Here is a 21145-nt window from a genome sequence, read left to right as displayed (position 1 = left end):
TTCATTTGCATTTCTCTGATAATTAGTGATGTTGAGCATCTTTTCATGCACCTGTTGGCCACTTGTATGTCTTCTTTGGAGAAATGTCTGTTTAGGTCTTCGGCTCATTTTTTGAGTGGGTTGTTTGTCACATCATGCATCTTGGAGACAACTCTGTGTACTGGATTGGTAGAAACTTTTACACCCTACCTGGGGAAATGTTTCTCACTACTATAAGTAATATTTAAAGATATTTGCAGCAGCAGCAGTGGCATCAAAGAGTCATGTGACTTAGGCTTTCTGCTCTTCTCACCATGAAATGAGATTCCTGAAAAAGTTCACTCTTAATGTTTAGACTTATAAAAGTATACCTATGCTTTTATTCTTATTCTTTTGTATAGACTGCTGAGCACTGCTGGAGAAAATGACAAAACTATTCCCAATCCATGTTCTGCAACTTGAGCTGAGCCCTAATGCTATTCACCAATTCGACTAGTAATACATATTTCTATCAATAAATATTATTCTTGTCCTTTCTCCATAGTGGTGATCTCAAATCTTTATGATCCTCCTCAAATTTCCTGCCTCATGCTTTTAATGATGACCCAACAGGAAAAAGAGAGAAACCAGTAAGCATATATTTCTTGACCTCCTCTCCAGACAACCAATGTAACTGTATTCACACCTGTCCTTTTTCCTTTCCTCTAAACTCAAAGATCTGTACCTCAGTTCCTGGCTAAACCCTCCAAAAGTGCTTTGGATCTCAACTCATTCCAGCTCTCTGTTGACCTCACATCCTCATTTCCCTTCCCTCCTGAACCATGGCCTCTCCACCCTATTGATTCTTTTCCTTCAGCAAATATACATGCTTAAAACTTCCACATCCTAGAAAACAAAACAAAACAAAACACTCCTTAGAGTCTCTGGACCCCTTTACCTACTTTGTTTGCATGATTTCCTATTCACTTTTCACATTAATATTGTAAAGCCCTGTCACGCAAATAAAAATACTGTTATCAAGTTTCCTAATCATTTTCTAGTGGAAAATCCAAAGGTATGGTTGCATTGTCTTTCCTAGTGGATATTTTATGACCTATGTTACTGAACACTACACCTTCCTTCTTGAAACAGTATTTTGCCTTTTTAAACTTATACTTTAAAATATTTGCCTTCCAACTTGTTGCTTCTACTGTATTTTGTTCTTAATAAAAGGGCATTAATATTCACTTAGTTACCTAAAATGAAACCTGCAAATTTTTCTGTGTTCCTTTATTTTTCTCATCCCTTCCCTCTCCCACAAACACAAATATGGTTGGTCTTAGGCTTAGCCATTTTACATATTAAATATCTCAAAATCTCACTCTTCTTCCTCTCTATTCCCAGCACTCTTGTCTTATTTCTGGTCATTATATTTCTCCTCAATCTTTTATGGTAGACTCTGAGATGATTTTCCTTACTCCACTGGCTCCCTATTTAATGCATCTCCCATACCTCTGCTAGAATGATCTTTCTAAAAGATAAATCTAATCATGTCACTTCCTTCATAAATTTTTAAGTAGTTTCCTATCTTCCTAGACTAAATCAAAACACTGAAAATAACACAGAAGACTTTGTTTCATAATCTGATTTCTATTTATCTTTCCTATTCTTAATTTTGATCTTCTCCCACATATTCCCTTTCGACCACTAGGCAGAAGGTGTAGCTTCTGAAGATACAGTATTATGACATTCCATTCCTCTTTGCCTTTGAACATGTTTTCTCTCTGCCTAGGATATCAATGTCTTGTTTCTTCTTCTACCTCCCCCCCATAACTTTCCTCTGTTCAACCTTTACTCGTCTGTCCAGATTCACCTGGCATGTCATTCTCTGGGAAGCTCATTTTTCTATGTCCCTATGGCATTTGATGAAATTAAATCAAAGTAATTGTGGATTTTCCTATCATGTCTTTCACTATACTATGAGCTCCAAGTGGCCTGTGAGTGTTCCTGCTTAATCTGCATAACACTCATCTTGACAGTAAATTTATAAGAAGGCAGGCAAAATTCATTGTTGACAAAGGTAGTGAGGTTATTGGTGCTTAGCTCAAAGGGTTAGGGCACAAGTTAATGAAGGTCAGATTCAAGTACAGGTAGTGAGGCTTGCTCTGATCCACAGCTACAGTCTGAGCTCCTGCACACTCTGGGCAGTGTGCACTGATGAAAAGAGCACTGGTTTGGAGTCAGGAGACCTAAGTTCTAGTTCTGATTCTGATATTAACTAACTAATTACATAATCTTGCTAAGTAATTTTCCTGCTCTGAGCCTTATCAAGCATAAAACGGTTTTTGCTCTCTATGTGATTATAAGGTTTATGTGAGACAATATCTCCAAAAAGGTTATATAATCACTAAAGGCCATTCATATGAAGGGCTAGGTGAGGTAGTGTGGATGGAGCCAGGGCCTCTGCTCTGCACATCTCCAGGAGCAATGCGTACACTACAGTTCATGTGAATGTTGACACATGAAGCCATGTGGCGTGACTGCCTTGGATACAGCCTTGGTAATCCATTGGAATATTTGAAATGTATAACTCAGAAAATGAACATTATCTTATGCATATAGAAATTACTCTTCTGCCTTCCACAGTTCCAAAGAAGAATGAGGCAGTACAGATAAACGGAAAGCAAAGGAAGAGAAATGAAGATGCAAAGAAGTGTAATGGCAAATACAAAATAAATTTCCTTGCTGAGAAATAGGCTTTGCCTCCACGCCCCTTTTTTTTCATGCTCTTTTTTTTTTTTTTTTTTTTTTTTTGGTATGCGGGCCTCCCCCTGTTGCGGCCTCTCCCGTTGCGGAGCACAGGATCCGGACGCCCAGGCTCAGCGGCCATGGCTCACGGGCCCAGCCGCTCCGCGGCATGTGGGATCCTCCCAGACCGGGGCGCGAACCCGGTGTCCCTGCATCGGCAGGCGGACGCGCAACCACTGCGCCACCAGGGAAGCCCCACGCCCCTTTTCTTAAAGCATGGTTCTTTTGTGTGTGGGGAGGGGTGATGAGAACTCTTAAGGTTTACTTTCTTAGCAACTTTCAAATTTGCAACACAATATTATTGACTACAGTATCCAGGCTGTTTACTATATCCCCATAGATTATTTATTTTATAACTGAAAGTTTGTACCTCTTGATCCCCGTAACCCATTTCACTTACCCTCCAACACTTTACCCCTCTGGCAACCCCCATCTGTTCTCTGTATAATGAGTTTTGTTTTGTTTGTTTTGTTTTTAGATTCCACATAGAAGTGCAATCATATGGTATTTGTCTTCTCTGTCAGACTGATTTCCTTTAGCATAATACTCTTTTTTTTTTAACGTTTTTACTGGAGTATAATTGCTTTACAATGGTGTGTTAGTTTCTGCTCTATAACAAAGTGAATCCGTTATACATATACATATATCCCCATATCTCTTCCCTCTTGCGTCTCCCTCCCTCACACTCTCCCTATCCCACCTTTCTAGCTGGTCACAAAGCACCGAGCTGATCTCCCTGTGCTATGTGACTGCTTCCCACTAGTTATCTATTTTACATTTGGTAGTGTATATATGTCAATACCACTCTCTCACTTTGTCCCAGCTTACCCTTCCCCCTCCCCATGTCCTCAAGTCCATTCTCTAGTAGGTCTGCGTCTTTATACTCTTGAGATCCATGTATGTGGTTGAAAATGGTAAGATTTCTTTTTTGTTTGTTTATTTATTTATTTTCGGTATGCGGGCCTTTCACTGCTGTGGCATCTCCCGTTGCGGAGCGTAGGCTCCGGATACGCAGGCTCAGCGGCCATGGCTCACGGGCCCAGCCGCTCCACGGCATGTGGGATCTTCCCGGACCAGGGCACAAACCCGCGTCCCCTGCATCGGCAGGCGGATTCTCAACCACTGCGCCACCAGGGAAGCCCGATTTCTCTTTTTTTTTTTTAATGGCTGAGTAGTATTCCACTGTATACATATACCACCTCTTCTTTATCCATTTATCCATTGATGGACACACATTGTTTCCATATCTTGGCTATTGTAAATAGTGCTGCAATGAACACAAGGGCGCATATATCTTTTCAAATTAGTGTTTTCATTTTATTTGGATAAACACTCAGAAAAGCATTTACTGGTAGTTCTAATTTTAATTTTTTGAGGAACCGCCATACTGTGTTCCATAGCAGCTGCACCAATTTACGCTCCCATCAGCAGTTCATGAGGGTTCTCTTTTTTCCACATCCTTGCCAACACTTGATATTTGTTTTCTTTTTTACCATTTTGACAGGTGTGAGGTGAGATCACATTGTGGTTTTGACTTGCATTAGTGATGTTGAGCATCTTTTCATGTTCCTATTGACCGATCTGTATGTCTTCCTTGGAAAAATGTCTATTCAGATCCTGCCTATTTTGTAAATAGATTGTTTTTCTTATAAATTGAGTTATATGAGTTCTTACATACTTTGGATATTAACCGTTTATTGGGTATATGATTTGAAAATATCTTCTTCCATTCAGTTGGTTGCCTTTTTATTTTGTTGATGGTTTCCTTCACTGTGCAGAAGCTTTTCAGTTTGATATAGTCCTATGTGTTTACTTTTGCTTTGTTTCCATTGTTTCTGGAGTCAGAGCCAAAAAAAAAAATATTGCTAAGATCAATGTTAAGGAGCCTACTGCCTATGCTTTTTTTTCCTAGGATTTTTATGATTTCTGGTTTTACATTCAAGTCTTTAATCCATTTTGAGTTAATTTTTATGTATGGTGTAAGATAGTGGTCCAGTTTCATACTTTTGCATGTGGTTGTCTAGTTTTCTCAACATAATTTATTGAAGAGACTCTCCTTTCTTCACTGTATCTTCTTGCCTCCTTTGTTATAAATTGGTTAACCATATATGGATGGGTTTATTTCTGGGCTCTCTTATCTGTTGCATCAGTCTATGTGTCTGTTTTTATGCCAATGCCATATTGTTTTTATTACTATAGTTTTGTAGTATAGTTTGAAATCGGGGAGTGTGATGCCTCCAGCTTTGTTTTTCTTTCTCAAGATTGCTTTGGCTGTTCAGAATCTTTTGTGAGTCCATATAAATTTTATGATTGTGTATTTGATTTATGTGAAAAATACCCTTGCTATTTTGAAAGAGATTGTACTGAATCTGTATATTGCTTTGGGTAGTATGGAAGTTTTAATATTAATTCTTCTACTCCATGAGCACAAAATATCTTTCCATTTATTTGTGTCTTCTTCAATTCTTTCATTAATGTCTTATAGTTTTCAGTGTAGAGGTCTTTCACCTCCTAGGTTAAATTTATTCTAGGTATTTTAATTTACTTTATGATGCAATTATAAATGGGATTGTTTTCTTAATTTCTCTTTCTGATAGCTCATTGTTAGTGTTTAAAAATGCAACAGGGCTTCCCTGGTGGCGCAGTGGTTGCGCGTCCGCCTGCCGATGCAGGGGAACCGGGTTCGCGCCCCGCTATGGGAGGATCCCACATGCCGCGGAGCGGCTGGGCCCGTGAGCCATGGCCGCTGGGCCTGTGCGTCCGGAGCCTGTGCTCCGCAACGGGAGAGGCCACAGCAGAGGAAGGCCCGCATACCACAAAAAAAAAAAAAAAAAAAAAAAAAAAATGCAACAGATTTTTATATATCAATTTTGTATCCTGCACCTTTACTGAATTTGTTTATTAGTTCTCACAGTTTTTTGGAGGAGGCTTTAGGGTTTTCCATATATAAAATCATGTCATCTGCAAATAGTGACAATTTTACTTCTTTCTTTCCAATTTGGATGCCTTTTATTTCTTTTTCTTGACTAATTGCTCTGGCTAGGACTTCCAGTACTATGTTGAATAAAAATGGTGAGTGTGGTCACCCTTTCCCTGCTCCTCATCTTAAAGGAAAAGCTTTCAGCCTTTCACCATTGAGTATGATGCTGGCTGTGGGCTTGTCATATACGGCCTTTATTATGCTGTCATGTTCCCTCTATGCCCACTTTGTTGAGAGTTTTGATATATTTAAGTTGATAACAAGTTAAGTTTGAATGCATTCTAAAACTCTATATTTTAACACCCCCATCCAAATTTTGTGTTTTTTATTTTTATTTATTTATTTTTAATTGAAGTATAGTGGATTTGCAATGTTGTACAAATCTCTGCTGTACAGCAAAGTGACTCAGTTTTACACATTATACATGCTTTTAAAATATTCTTTTCCATTATGGTTTGTCCCAGGAGATTGGATATAGTTCCCTCTGCTATATAGTAGGACCTTGTTGTTTCACATTTTGTGTTTTTGATGTCACATTTTACATCTTTTTGTGTACCTCTTACCTAATTATTTTAGTTCTAGTTATTTTTACTGCTTTTGTATTTTACCCTTCATACTGGATTTATAAGTTATTAATCCACTACCTTTAATATATATTTACCTTTACCAGTGAGATTTTCACTTTCATATGTTCTCTTGTTAGTAATTAGTGCCCCCTTTTTTCAGCTTAATGAAGGTTCTTTAAAATTTACTGCAAGACTGGTTTAGTGGTGATGAACTCCTTTAGCTTTTGTTTGCCTGGAAAGTTCTTTATCTTTTTTTCAATTCTAAATGATTACCTTGCTGGGTAGAGTATTAATTGGTTGGAAGTTTATTTCTTTCAGCACTTTGAATATATCATGCCACTCCCAGCCTGCAGTTTTTGCTGAGAAATTGGCTGATAGTCTTATGGGGGTTAGCTTCTGCATAACAAGTTGTTTTTCTCTTGCTATTTTTAAGATTCTCTCTTTACCTTTAACTTTTGACATTTTAATTATAATCTTGGTATGGCTCTCTTTGGGTTCATCTTGTGTGGAACACTCTGGGCTTCTTGGATCTAGATGTCTGTTTCCGTCACCAAGTTAGGGACATTTTCAGCCATTATTTCTTCAAATATGTTTTCTGCCCCTTTCTTTCTCTCTTCTCCTTCTGGTACCCCTACAATTCAAATGTTATTCCTCTTGATGTTGCCTCATAGGTCCTTTAAGCTACCTTCACTTTTTAAATTTCCTTGTTCTTTTTGCTGCTCTGTTGGGTGAGTTCCACTGCCATGTCTTCCAGATCACTGATTCTTTCTTCTGCTTCATCTAGTGTGCTGTTGAACACTGCTAGTGTACATTTCAGTTCAGTTATTGTATTCTTCAAACCTGTGATGTTTGTTTTCTACTTTCTTTTATTATCTATAACTTTGTTTAAAGTTCTCACTGTGTTTATCCATTATTCTCCTGTGTTTGGTGAGCACTTTAATGACCATTACTTTGAATGCTTTATCAGGTAAATTACTTGTCTCCATTTCATTGAGGTTTTTTTGTTTCTTTTCCCTGAGTTTTTATCTTGTTCTTTCATTTGAAACATATTCCTTTGACTCCTCATTTTTGCTTGACTCTCTGTGTTGTTTCTATGTGAAATAGCTATGTCTCCCAGTCTTGAAGGAATGGCCTTGTGTAGGAGATTAACCTTATCATTTAACCTTTCCCTAGCTTGTTGTCTCTCAAACATTTGTGTTTGTCTAAGCAGCCTGATTTATTCTGGGTAGGTCCCAGTTGTTGAGAATGTGCCATGACCTGTGAGTGTCCTAGAGGAGGGATCTCAGTTTTGGGCTGATTGAAAGTTAGACCTTCAGGCAGCAGCTTTTAAGATATGCAAATATATACGGTCCTGTGGGACTGAAATTGTAGACTCTGCTGGCATCAAGACCAAGAACCTGGAGGTGTCCCTTTGAGAATGTTGCAAAATTCTGGGCTCCAGTTGAGTGTATAAGCACCTTTCTGGGAGGTACTGGTGAGTTGTAGTGAAGTCAAGTGAGAGTACTGGCTAATGTTCCCTGAAAACACTTCTGTAGCATCTAGATGTGTGGTTAACTTGAACCCTACTTCTCAGGCTGACGCTCCAGGACAAGTAAATAAGCCTTTTGCACAGGAAGACTGGGGGGTGTTTCAGTCTGCTGGTTGTGCAGTGCCCTGGGGGTGGTAGCCTGCCAAGAACAATCTCTCTAATTGTTTCAGACCTGTGGAGCCCAGAAAGGCAATCCTATTGGCCATCAGAACTAGGTTGACTCAAGGAGCATTCCCTGTGTGGGCTGTGCTCACCTGGCCACTTTGGTAGGGCCATGGGTGAGTAGTGCACAGGGGCAGGTCACTCACCTGGCAGGTTAAAACATGTTTCTTCAGGAAACTTGTAAATTCTTTGTTTCTTTGAAACGTATGTAAATCTTTTTTAAAGGCTAAATAAGCCCCTTGACACCTTTACAAACCATAAATGTCTCTCTCAAGGATATGGAAGCCATTGCTTTGAAATGTATCAAGGATCATACAGCCCCCATCTCCCAGTCTCCAGTCTAACGTAGATGCCTGGCTCCAACTGCAAAACCACGAATTGCCATAAAAACATGAGAGATATTTATTATTCCTTTGGCTAAAGGCAATTAGCTAATATGGTTGGCCACCTCAGTTACCAGGTGAATCTAGGATGAACTCTGTGTGAAAAATGGTGCTGTCAAGTCCTCTTACTTGAGGACTAGTTATTGTTTATTTTGACAACATGTATGTAATGGGTTGTATCTTCTTGGATATATAAGAGGGTAAGATCCCTTTCTGTCTCTGCAATCTCTTTAGCACATCCTTTGCCTGTGATGCACATCATATTCTGGTTTAATGCTTATTCAAAAACAAAACTTTTCTCTTTCTCTTATACCTTTCTGGAGAGGGATTCTGCGGTGGCAGAAGATTTGTTTTTAATTATATTTCCCCCACAGACACAAAACAACCTTGGTAAGAATTGTAAATGAGGCAGAAAAATAATTATCACATTCTCATAGTCCACTCTCTCTTTCCTCTCCCTTTTCTTGTCTCTCCCTACACTTCCTATCTGATAGCTCCTCTTGAGAATTTATTTTGGTATAAAAATAACTGTGCCCAGGGTCATCACCTATAAAATGGGGAACAATAAAACAACTTATATCACAGGATTAAATGATTTAATTCTCACAAAGTGCTAAGGATAGTGTATGACATGTAATAAGCACTATATATATTTGTTATTGTTAATATTATCATATCAATTTCATCAAAGAGCAAGTCTGTAGCTACCTGGCTCACAGAGTTTCCACCAAGTACAAACAGACAGTGTGTTGAGTTACCCACCATTTGGGATTATCTCAGACTAGTTTTCTTCTTTATCCTATGCTCTGCACCAGCCTCCCCACCTAATCCTTCCTGACTCTTCTCCCACCGCTGCTAGCAGTGTTGACAATAAAATGAAACCTCTCGCCTCTAGATATGATCACTTCACAAAAAGGCTATATATTATGCTGTGCTATCTCAGATCTGGTAAAAGACACAACAACAACAAAATAAAAATAAAAATATTCTCCTTAGCCCTGCTTCTCATAAATGTGGTAAAGGTCAAATGATTTAAATTTCAGCAACAAGGCACCAATAAAAGGGCCATGAAGTTGAAATTCTTGAGCAAGGTGCAAATTATGAGGGATGAGTGCCATTCTTTGCCAGGAACTTGGAGGAAGATTAAGACTTCTCTGGAAGAGACTAAAAGATGGAGTGGGGGGGATGAAAGCTGATAGCTGGGAACAAGATCCTCTTTTAACAGAAAATGTGCCCTTGTGCTAATTATGAAAGGCGCTCATCTTATATAGATAAATTAGGGGGAAAAAAGAAACTCCCTCTTAGAAGAAGAAGACCCTTGAGATTATGGAAGGTAAGCTCAGTAGAGCTGGGTTCCAGCCCCTATTTGCCTCTTCAAGTGAGTGTCTTTGTGAAATATGAGGACCACACAACTAGACACAACTGCTGGCTGGGTGCTGCTACCACTTTCTATCCATGCTTGCACCTCTCCTATGCTTGATAACAAGTAGTAGATAAACACCTGGGACTAGATACAGAGATCCTGGGAGATAATTACAGATCCTGGAAGGGGCAGTAGATCTGAGGAACTGTCCCACCTAGTTCTGCCTTTGATGGTGGTGAGTGAATTTCCCTACCCATGTTTCTTGTGCAGTCTTTAATCTTGGCAGTACTGAGCTGTTTTCATAGCTACTTCCCACTCCATGTGATCTGTTAAAGGATGATAGAGGAGTGGATTGAGAGAGCTAGCCTATAGCTTTGTGAGAAGATTATTAAAGAAACTCATAGAACATTGCAACGATTTGGGAACCACTGTGACCCCCTGCCTCAGCTGAAGTCTGTGTCAGTGAAGAAGAGATCTCTCATTTTTCTAGGGGAATCATAAAAGGAAAATCTATAAAATCACCTCCTCATTTACCTGAGAGGCTAAGTGCATTGAATTTCTAAAGTTACTGTGTTTCATTGAATCTTATAAACCACTGTTTGTAAGACATAATTAATTTTGTATTCCATTAAGAAGACAAGTATATGTATTACATATATATATATATATATATATATATATATATATACATACTCCCCCACACACAAGTATATTGGTTGACACTGCCAATTGTTAGACCCATTCTATTTCAGAGATATTCAAGTGCAGAAAAATGTACATCTTAGAATAAGTGAAATATAGCATCTCTAACCACAGTAACTCCTGCTGTAATGAAATCCCATCACCCTAGCAGAAAATGGAGTCTAGTTACATCTAGTTACATCTAGTTACTTATTTGAAATGTTTAACTCCTAGAAACTTCCTCCCTGGCAACTCAATTCCAATCTTTCTGTATACTGACCTTTAGTCAAAGATGGGACGTTTGTGAGAGGAACTGATGTTTTGGGTATTGCATGAATTGTCTAGAAAGGTATAATCATACAGATCCTGCACAGCCTGCTTTGCTGGACAAATTGGCATTTTCTTGTGCGAGGCTGACATCTGCTGGACAAGTAACACTTGAGCAAAGCTTTGTTTTGCTATTTTAGAATAAATTAAAATTTTTGGCAGGGAAACCTAGCTGTGGTGCATATACTCCACATTTTCTATTCGAATTTGATAAGTTTAGCAGTTAATTTCCTTTTCAAATTTTGTAGGCTGTGGCTGAGTTTCAATGAGCTTTGGAATGAGAGCTTACCCTCAGGGCATCTTTAATATGTGAGGATAAAGCCCTTTAATTAAACTAGGCTTTCTTAACCCTCATGGGGTGCCAGAATCACTGTCTGTGATAGACTGTTTATAAAGATGGCCACAGCAACCCTTCCATTCCACATTGCCTTTTCGCAGTGTGACTTTGCCACTCCTATTAAAAAAGTAAAGTCTGTTTTCCTTCCTTTTGAATCTAGGTTGGCTTTGTGCTTTGATTTGAGCAATAACATGTGGTAGAGGGGGCATTGTACAACTTAAAGCATATCATTTAAAAGAGCCATTGCAACTTCAGTTTTTGCTGAACATCCACATAAGAAAGACAAGTTAGACTACTGAAGAATGACTCACCACATGGAGAGAGTGTCTGCCTGGCTGACAGTCAGCAGAGAGATTCAGCACCAAGGCTAGTACCAATAGGGTGAGCCCATTTAGACCTTCTAGTCCAGCCCAGTCAACTAGCTAAAAGCAGCTGCATAAGTGAACCCAGATGAACCAAGCAGAAGAATCCCCCCAGTTAACCCAAGAAATAGCAAGAAATAATAAATAAGTTTTCCTTTAAGTCACTACATTTTGGGTGGTTTATTATGCAAAAATAGGTAACTGCTAACACTAGGAAACTTTTAAAGAAGAATAAACAATAATGCCCAAGTCCTAACCTAAGAGATTTGTATTTAATTCTATTAGGTGGAGTCCAGGAAATAGCAATTTTTTAAAAAGCTTGTAAGATTGGGATTCACTGATCTAAATATTTTGCCCATGATTACCTTTTCTAAAATCATCAGCAAAAGCAACAGCAACATCATAACACTTATTCCAGAATGCTACATTACCTACACAAACTCTCTGTAAGGTTTCATAGGAACAAACAAAGTTAAGTGATTTTGGCAAGATTATTGAGCTAGTAGGAGGTAGGTCATTTGACTCCATATCTTAAATTTTTTCAACTACATATAGTAGATTGCTGTCTTCTGACATTTACCTCTTTTGTGAGTGACTGATGCATACAAGCTATATATCTGGAAATGAAAGTTATGGGTAAGAGAGAAAGTAGAGTGATTAGGACCCTAAAACCACAGATAATTAGAATGAAAGGAGTTAGAATCATAAAGACCTTTGTGATTCTGGACCAGTAACAATGAAATTTTGGTGTTAAACAAAAAGCTGTTGGACTAGGAAGTGCAGTAAATAGTACTAAGACGTTCAAAATGGAGGGAACCCTAAGCAAGATGATTCATTTACTTAATTCAAGAAATATTTCAATTCTTCCTATCTTGGAAAAATCGTTATCTCTGATGCCATATTCTCTGTGGTCCTAGCAAATAGGCAGTTGAAATACCAGGAGATTAATTTCTGTTTAGTTTAAATAATAAATCTTTAGCCAAAATTTTCAAAAAATAAAGGAAAGCTCTGAAAGAGTTAATACTTGAAATCCATATCTAAAGGAAAGACATTTTAGCTGCAATAACTACCTACGTGAGATTCATTGTCCTTCTTTGAGGAGGGAAGGAGAGCTATGTACATCAGACCCTAGCTGCAGAATGGAACTCAGAGCCTAAATGAACATACATGTGAGATGCATTGAGGACTCTTGCCTAAGTCCTATGATTTGGGCTGATTAGGAAGTAGCTAAAAGCAGGTGCTGGGGTATAAATCTCTATGGTTGGTCTTCATCTGGTTGGTCTTCACCTGTTGCAAACTACAATGCTTCTCAAACTTCAGTGTGCAAGTAAATCACCTAAGGATCTTAATAAAATTTGATCCATTAGGTCGGGGGTGGGGAAGGGCTGGGAGTCCACATTTCTAACAAAATGATGCTAATACTGCTGATCTGCAGACTACATTTTGAATATTAAGGTTACACAGAATTTGCCCCCCGAACAACAGTTCTCAGACTGTGATCACCAGACCAACAGCATTGACATCACTTGAGAATTTGTTAGAAATGCAAATTCCTAGGCCCTGTCCGGATCTAGTCAATCAGAAACTCTGGGAGTTGGGACCCAGCCATCTGTACTGTCACAAGCCCTCCAGGTGAGTCTGATGCTAAAGTTTGAGAACCACTGATCTAGAAAAGTATTTATCCAGCCATAATAGAATTATACTAGGAGCTTAAAAACAAAAAAATCAGTCCCTGGGCTCCACGCCATACCAATTAAATCAGAAGGCAGAATGTGGGACACTTCACTGTGAGTATTTTTAAAAATCTTCCCATGTGCTTACAATGTGCAGCGAGGTTTGAGAACCACACACACACACACACGAGAGAGAGAGAGAGAGAGAGAGAGAGAGAGAGAGAGAGAGAGAGAGATCCACTTCACTTACTTCCTGAGTCTTTGCCAGCAAAAGTCTGGTAGAGGTGGTGGTTTCCGGATCTGCTAGGCCAGTGGCTCTCCTCCTCCTCACTGTTGCTTTGCACCTGTAACCAAGATCCCGGCAGAACTCAGTCAGTGCCAGTGTTGGAGAAAAGTGCAGAATGGCAGATAGCTGTAAGGGAAAGAGGCTGAATGTACTTGAGAGACTTGGCCTCTTCTCTTGTGGTAGGAGCCTGGTAGTGAGGAAGGCAGGAATAGCTCTACATTCAATGAGAGGTGACATACATGCAAATGACACTGCAAATAATCATGGCTTCTCTTTGTGGCAAGGATTTGAGGGCTTTTACTCGAGACTCTAGCACTTGATGGCAGTACTGTCTATAGACCCAGGCAAGAAGAATTCCAAGTTTTAGAGAGCTCATGGGATGAAGAGTTGGTGGACCTAGAGGATGTGTCCACTTTGATCTTGTACTACCCCGTCTAGACAATGCTCTAGATACCCAGAATCCTCCCAAATGCTATTCAAATGGCCCCAAGCCTGTTTCAGGGAAAATCATTGGCTTTGCCTGGTGTCTGTTCTCTCAAAGACCAGCCTTTCTCCTAGTGTATGCAGTCCCAGGACTGAGTGATGACTAATGGTGGTTATATGTGTGGGTAGGGGGTTTGTGGCATTTGTATATGCAGGCTGGGGTGTTCACATATGTATGTGCAAAATCCCTTATGGTGCAGGGCAGATCTGGCCATGGGAAGAGAAGGGGACAGGATGGGGAGGGTCTCTGCCCACCCTGCCATGTTCTAGCACTGAAGTCCTAAGAGTGAGAATTCTAGATTTGAACCTGAACTTCTAGGACTTTGTGCTTACATACTTGTCAAGGTAGAAGAGAAGATTTTACTTAATCGTGTTTAGCCTAGTGCGTGACCTCTCTCTGTACTCTTGTGTGGATCCCACAAATGACAGGGGCAGGTGTGCTTGATGAGAAACTTCAGTGAAGATCAGATTAGATAAGGAATTAGAAAAATAGTGCTAGAAACCTGGGCACTCTTAAGAAACCAGGCTCATTTCTTTTTCTCCCTCCTTGTATATTAACCCATTCCCAAAGGTTTCTGAATGTAATTCAAGAATTGATATATCTGGCGAGGAAAAGGAGCCTGGATTTCCTTTACCCAAGGGAAGGAATCCAGAGCCTTTCTCTGCCAGCCTCTCCCTCACTTTCAACCCACTCACCTCCAAGTCCAAAGTGTCCTGCAGCTGCTGGGTTAGAGATCGGTGCAGTTCTGTTCTCTCTTGGCCCTGTTTCCATTTCTGTTGGATGATGGACAGGTCCAGTGATTTAACCTTCCTGCCCATGGGATTCTTCTGAAACAGACTCTTTCTTGCTCTGCTCTTTCTTTGCCAGAAGGTCTCATCCTTGGCTGAATGGGCTTCCTTACTGGTGGCTTGTAGACCCCACAGCTGTCTCTTTACCTGTGCAGGGTCTGTGCTCCACTTTAGATCTGCTCTGGGCAGAAAACGTGTGCAACAGGGGTTAGAATCCAGAGTTTCTGATGGTTCTTGCAATGTGGACATCCACTGCTGTGTTTCCTCTTTAAAGCAGAGGGCACACGGACAGGAAGAAGTGGGCAGCTTTGTACCCCTGATGGGGGGCACAGGATCTCCCTGTGGGACTGGCCCAAACCCAGGGTCTTGCTGGAGGACCAACTTCTCTCCTCGCACTCTGTCCATCACTTCCCACACCACCTGGTCTAAACTGTTCCTTTTGGGGGTGTGGTCGGGTGGTGAGAGCCTATCTCGTGGGCATGTGTACAGGCACATTTTGGAGATGGCTTTCCGGAGGCGCTCTCTGGGTGAGTGAGGTTCAGGTTCTGGGGCCAGAATCTTGATGGATGGCACATCAGTTGGGTTGCAATTCCAGAACATGTGGGATGGTGTGAACTTTTGGACAGGGGTCTTAGATACGTAGGAGTAGAGACAGAAGAAGGCATCGGCGGTGACGGCCAGTGTTTGCACTTGCTTAAACCTGCCTGAGTGCAAGGGTTGAAGATGGTGAGTCTAGGGGTCATCAGCAAATTACTTCTTGAATCTTGCCCTTCAATAGTCTTCCTAAAACTCAAAATTCAGAAAGAAGGTGCCATTTTCTCTACCAGCGTTTCTCCCATTTAGATTTCTGACACCCAGGATTCTCTTTCTTGACCTTCTTGACTTTTTGACTCCCTATCCCAAATAGTCCAAAAATTAATTCTATACGGGATGAAAAACTTTTCTGTATCTTGATTTAGCATATCCTTTCTGCTGTCAGTATACAATGGTCTCTATCACCGTGTTTGCCTTAGATGACAAACATGACTAAAAAGGGCAACTAACATTATTTTCTTAGTAAGAAAACTTTAGGGTTACAGAAGTCTTCTTTGATAGCAGCAAATTTGAGGGATAGCAATTACTAGGCAATGGACAGGGGTAGAGAAATTTAGATGGACTATATCATTTCTGCTAGACTTTGCTTCTCAAAGTGTGGCCAGGAGTCCCGTAGCATTGGCATTACGTGGGAATTTATTGTAAATACAGACTCTCAGACTGTATCCCACACATTTTAACAATATCCTTCAGTAATTCATACATACATCCATGTTGGAAAAGCACTGTGATAAACCATGTATCCGTTAAACTGTAAGTGTCCTAAAGGCAAGAATCATGTTTCTCTTGCCTAGCTGCTGTTCTTCCAGAATTGAACAGCTAATTATGTACTTGGCACATAAAATAAATTCAATAAATCATCCTCAATCTTTAGTGTGCATAGGAATCATCTAAAGTGCTTGTGCAAATATTCCAACTCAAAATCCTTGTTCCAGCAGGTGGAGCTCAGAAGCGTAGTTTTACCAAGTTTTTAAGTTGAATCTGTTACAAAGAATCTGAAACAGCACTATCAGAAACACTATGTTGGGGGGCTGTAAAAGAATATAATTTGAAATATATTGTAACATATAGAATAAAATAGAGTCTTTTATCCCTCATCCAGGGAGAGAAGCCCTCTCATATCTTTCCTTAGTATGGAATTGGGACAACTTAAATCATTGTTTCCCTAGATGTGGTCTAAGGATTATACATAAGAATCATCGGCGTGCTTACTTAAAATAAATATTCCTGAGCCCTTCCTTCTCTGGAAGAAAAGCCTATGAATATGAATGTTTTATTAACTCCTGCACAATTTAACATAATTAACAGAACCACTGCCCTAAATGGAAATGATTTTAATGTAGTGGCAATAAATGGGGAACATTCAATAATTCCAACTGAGAAATAGAAAATGGGGACAAGATTTAAAGACATTGTTCCTATTTGATTCAGCTAAAAGAGAGAAGATCTAGGGCCTTCCCTGGTGGCGCAGTGGTTGAGAGTCCGCCTGCCGATGCAGGGGACGCGGGCTCGTGCCCCGGTCCGGGAAGATCCCACATGCCGCGGAGCAGCTGGGCCCGTGAGCCATGGCCTCTGAGCCTGCGCGTCCGGAGCCTGTGCTCCACAACGGGAGAGGCCACAACAGTGAGAGGCCCGCGTACCACAAAAAAATAAAAATAAAAAAAGAGAGAGAAGATCTAAAGAAAGTAATAGTGATATGAGGTCTCTTGAAGACAATTTCTTCAAGAGAGAGAAGCAGAAGTCAAAGTTCTCTATCTTCACTGAAGACAGCATAGGAAGAAATAGACACATGAGACAAAGGGTCGAGTGAAGCTGACCAAGAGAAAGTAGTATTTAGAGCCACTGATCCCTGTTGTGAATGACTGGAGGCTGGGAGAGAAGTTGAGCATATATCTGTGGTAACACTCACTGGCCAGCATGAGGCACGGGTCTTCCATCTCAATCCTCCGCACCTGGGACTTCAGGAAGAGCTGGAAATCAATGCCTTTGGCCTGAGACGGGGTGGTGAAAAATCGGGCAGGAATTCGAGAAGTGTCTTTGTGGTCCTCCTGGCCAAAGCCCAGACTGAAAAGGACATCTTCTGCATCTTCTTGCACCTTGTCCAGAATCTCTGAGATGCTGCAAAGAGGGGGTTTGGGTAAACAAGCAAAGCTTTGAGACACAGGGTAATCCAGAGTATCTAATAAAAGTGTCAGGAGACTGAGATACCTTTCTGGCCATTTCTCCATCTACCACTGTGACTGAGAAAAGCTTTCACTTCTCTGAATCTAAACTCTCTGTCTGAAACATGGGAATTACAATCTCGCCCTGGTTTAAAAATTGAACGAGATTCCGTCATGACTACAGTGATTACAGATGAATGAAAATTTGCTATGAGAGGGATCGGAAAAATCAAAAGCAGTCTAGATGCAAAGAAACCTTGCAGTTGTGTTATTAACCTGTCAGTTCCCACTTGCACATACTGTGATACAGCTGGCTTTTGCCAAGTGCTTTGTAACTTGCTACCCAGCTTGTGCCAGTGGCTGTGTGGAACAACCAGGCAATGAGTGTGTAAGGAACATAAAACTCATTTTATTCTCACCCTGAGGATAAGATTTTATCTATACAGGTATGCTCAAAACCTGATTTTGAGAAGTAGGCCTGTTTACAGCACAATTTCAGGACAGAAGTCCTGCATTACAGACCAAACACTTTCTCTCTGTCTCTGTCTCTCTCTTGGTATGGCACCAACATATGTCTACATCCAAAGCTTGGTAGCACCAAGCTGGGTGACACTAGAGCTCACCAACTATGTGTTCCAAGCAACAATATGGGTAGGGGAGCTGTGAATTATTTGAGGCTTTGACTAATCACTGTTACTGTCTTCAGAAAGGATGCTGGGCTTTTTTATCCAAATCGAGACCATCTTATTCAAGTAACAGCTGGATAATTGGAATCCTGGATCTATTCTCGTGCATTCCTCCTAACTGCCAATTTTATCTTCATGATCCTAAGTTTCCTTATCTGAATTGTGGGCATAAGACGAGATCACCGAGGAGAGGGGAGATCAAGGTGGCAGAGAAGGAAGATGCTGAGTTCACCCACCCCAACGAACAGATCAAAAATACATCTCCATGAGGAGCAACTCTCGCTGAAAACACATAGGAGACTGATACACTCTCACATAGCCAAGACTGTAAAGCAAGATCTACACGGAACTGGGTAGGAAGAGAAGAGAAACAGTCAGGTCAGGACCTGCATCCCTGCAAGGGGACACAGAGGAAGAGGGGGATTACATGGGCTCTGAGATCCTCCCTGGGGAGTGGGTGGTTCAAACCACAAATTGGGCAACCCAGCCCTAGGGTCTGGGCAGAGGAGTCCCATTAGTTGGCTTGAAACCCAGTGGGACTAACAGGAGGGCTGCAGGAACCCTAGACTCTGCTCGCGAAGAGAGCGCACTTGCTCGCTGACTCCCTGAGACAAGGAGGAGGAAGCAGATTGAAAGTGCCTTGGCTCTGGCCAGCTTCCTGCGACCCACACAGGGCACCCACTCTAGTCCCTCTTGCTCCATGGTGCAGCTCTCCACTAGGGTGAAGGCTGCCATTACTGAGAAGAGTGTGTAGCTGTGGGCGATGGAGCTGGCTTGGACCTGGCGCTCCATCTGAACCGGGCGATGGCAGCCATTACTGGCGCTCCCAGCAGAGGCAGATGGCGAGCGGTCTGGAACTCTGACTCGTGTGCCAGGACCGCTCCCCAATGGGCCCTTGCTTGCAATGGGCACCTGCCCCGGCCCTTCTTGCTCCAGCCCTGCTCCCCTCTGGGGCGAAGGTACCAATGCTGGGATGCATGAGAGCACACACTCAGAGGGAATGGAACCAGATCAGACCTGACCCTCAGGAATTCTGCTCCAACAACTTGGGACACAATCTTGCCCCGGATAGGGTGCTGTGAGCCACTGAGCACAGGAGAAGCCCTGGCTCACACCAGGCTCTGGCTCTAGCCCTTCCATCTCCAGCCACAGCTTCCACTAAGGTGATAGCTGCCAGCACACCTCGGGGGGAAGAGGTGACTTGTGTCCACTTCAGACCCGGTTATAAAGCTATAGTCATCAGAACAGTTTGGTACTGGCACAAAAACAGATATATAGATCAATGGAAGAGAACAGAGAGCCCAGAAAAAAAACCATGCACTTATAGTGCATGATAAAGGAAGCAAGAGTATACAATGGGGAAAAGACTGTCTCTTTAATAAGTGGTGCTGGGAAATTGGACAGCTACATGTAAAAGAATTAAAAAATTTTCTCACCCTGTATAAAAAAATAAACTCAAAATGGGTAAATACTGTTCCATAAGAACAGAAGTCATAAAACTCCTAGAAGAAAACACAAGCAGAATACTCTTTGACATAAATAGTAGCAATATTTTTTTTGGATCTCTCTCATAAGGCAAAGGAAACAAAAGCTAAAATGTACAAATGGCACTTAATTAAACTTAAAGCCTTTTGCACAGCAAAGGAAATCACTGATAGAATGAAAAGACAACTTACTAAATGGAGAAAATATTTTCAAATGATATGACTGATAATGGATTGATATCCAAAATGTATAAATAGCTCATACATCTCAATATCAAAAAACAAAGAATGTAACTAGAAAATGGGCAGAAGACCTCAATAGACATTTTCCCAAAGAAAACATACAGATGGCCAGTAGGCACATTAAAAGATGCTCAACATTGCTAATTATTAGAGAACTGAAAATCAAAACTACAATGAGGTATCACCTCACACCAGTCAGAACAGCCATCATCAAAAAGTCTACAGGGCTTCCCTGGCGGCGCAGTGGTTAAGAATCTGCCTGCCAGTGCAGGGTACATGCGTTTGATCCCTGGTAGGGGAAGATCCCACGTGCCGTGGAGCAACTAAGCCGGTGAGCCAAAACTACCGAGCCTGCACTCTAGAGCCCATGAGCCACAACTACTGAGCCCGCATGCTGCAACTACTGAAGCCCATGCGCCTAGAGCCTGTGCTCCACAACGAGAAGCCACTGCAATGAGAAGCCTGCGCGCTGCAATGAAGAGTAGCCCCACTCGCCTCAACTAGAGAAAGCCCATGTGCAGCAACGAAGACCCAACACAGCCAAAAATAAATTTTTTTAAAAAAGCCTACAAATAATAAATGCTGGAGAGGGTGTGGAAAAAAGGGAACCCTCCTACACTGTTAGTGGGAATGTAAATTGCGCAGTCACTATGCAGAACAGTATGGAGATTCCTCAAAAAAACTAAAAACAGAGTTACCATATGATCCAGCAATCCTACTCCTGGACACATATCCAGAAAAGATGAAAACTCTAATTCGAAAGATACATTCATTCACCCCATTGTTCATAGCAGCACTATTTACAACAGCCAAGACATGGAAGCAACTTAAATGTCCATCAACAGATGAATGGATAAAGAAGATGTGGTATATATATATATATATATATATATATATAATGGAATATTACTCAGCCATAAAAAAGAATGAACTAATGCCATTTGCAGCAACATGGATAAATCTAGAAATTATCATACTAAGTGAAGTAAGTCAGACAGAGACAGATAACTATCATATGATATCACTTATATGTGGAATCTAAAAAAATGATTCCAATGAACTTATTTACAAAACAGAAATAGACTCACAGACATAGAAAACAAACGTAAGGTTACCAAAGGTGATAGCAGAGGATGGGGAGAGATAAATTAGGAGTTTGCAATTAACACATATACACTACGATATATAAAACAATAAGGACCTACTATACAGCACAGGGAACTATACTCAATATTTGCAATAACCTATAATGGGAAAGAATCTGAAAAAGAATATATATATATATATATA

The 21145-nt window shown here is 40.8% G+C and overlaps 1 protein-coding gene across 1 annotated transcript in view; it reads right to left on the bottom strand.

Annotated features, from left to right (window-relative positions):
- Positions 1-21145, bottom strand: part of TESPA1 (thymocyte expressed, positive selection associated 1) — a 45108-nt gene that overhangs the window by 1626 nt on the left and 22337 nt on the right. The window contains exons 8-10 of the mRNA XM_007125698.4: positions 17190-17398; positions 14594-15390; positions 13379-13472 (exon numbers count right to left, since the gene is read on the bottom strand). Coding sequence (XP_007125760.1) covers positions 13379-13472; positions 14594-15390; positions 17190-17398 — 1100 coding nt within the window. The remainder of the gene's footprint in view (positions 1-13378; positions 13473-14593; positions 15391-17189; positions 17399-21145) is intronic.

This window comes from Physeter macrocephalus, chromosome 6 (assembly GCF_002837175.3).
Source record: "Physeter macrocephalus isolate SW-GA chromosome 6, ASM283717v5, whole genome shotgun sequence".
Taxonomy (NCBI): Eukaryota; Metazoa; Chordata; class Mammalia; order Artiodactyla; family Physeteridae; genus Physeter; species Physeter macrocephalus.
The sequence above is the reverse complement of the archived record's forward strand: the minus strand, read 5'-3'. Positions and strand labels throughout refer to the sequence as shown.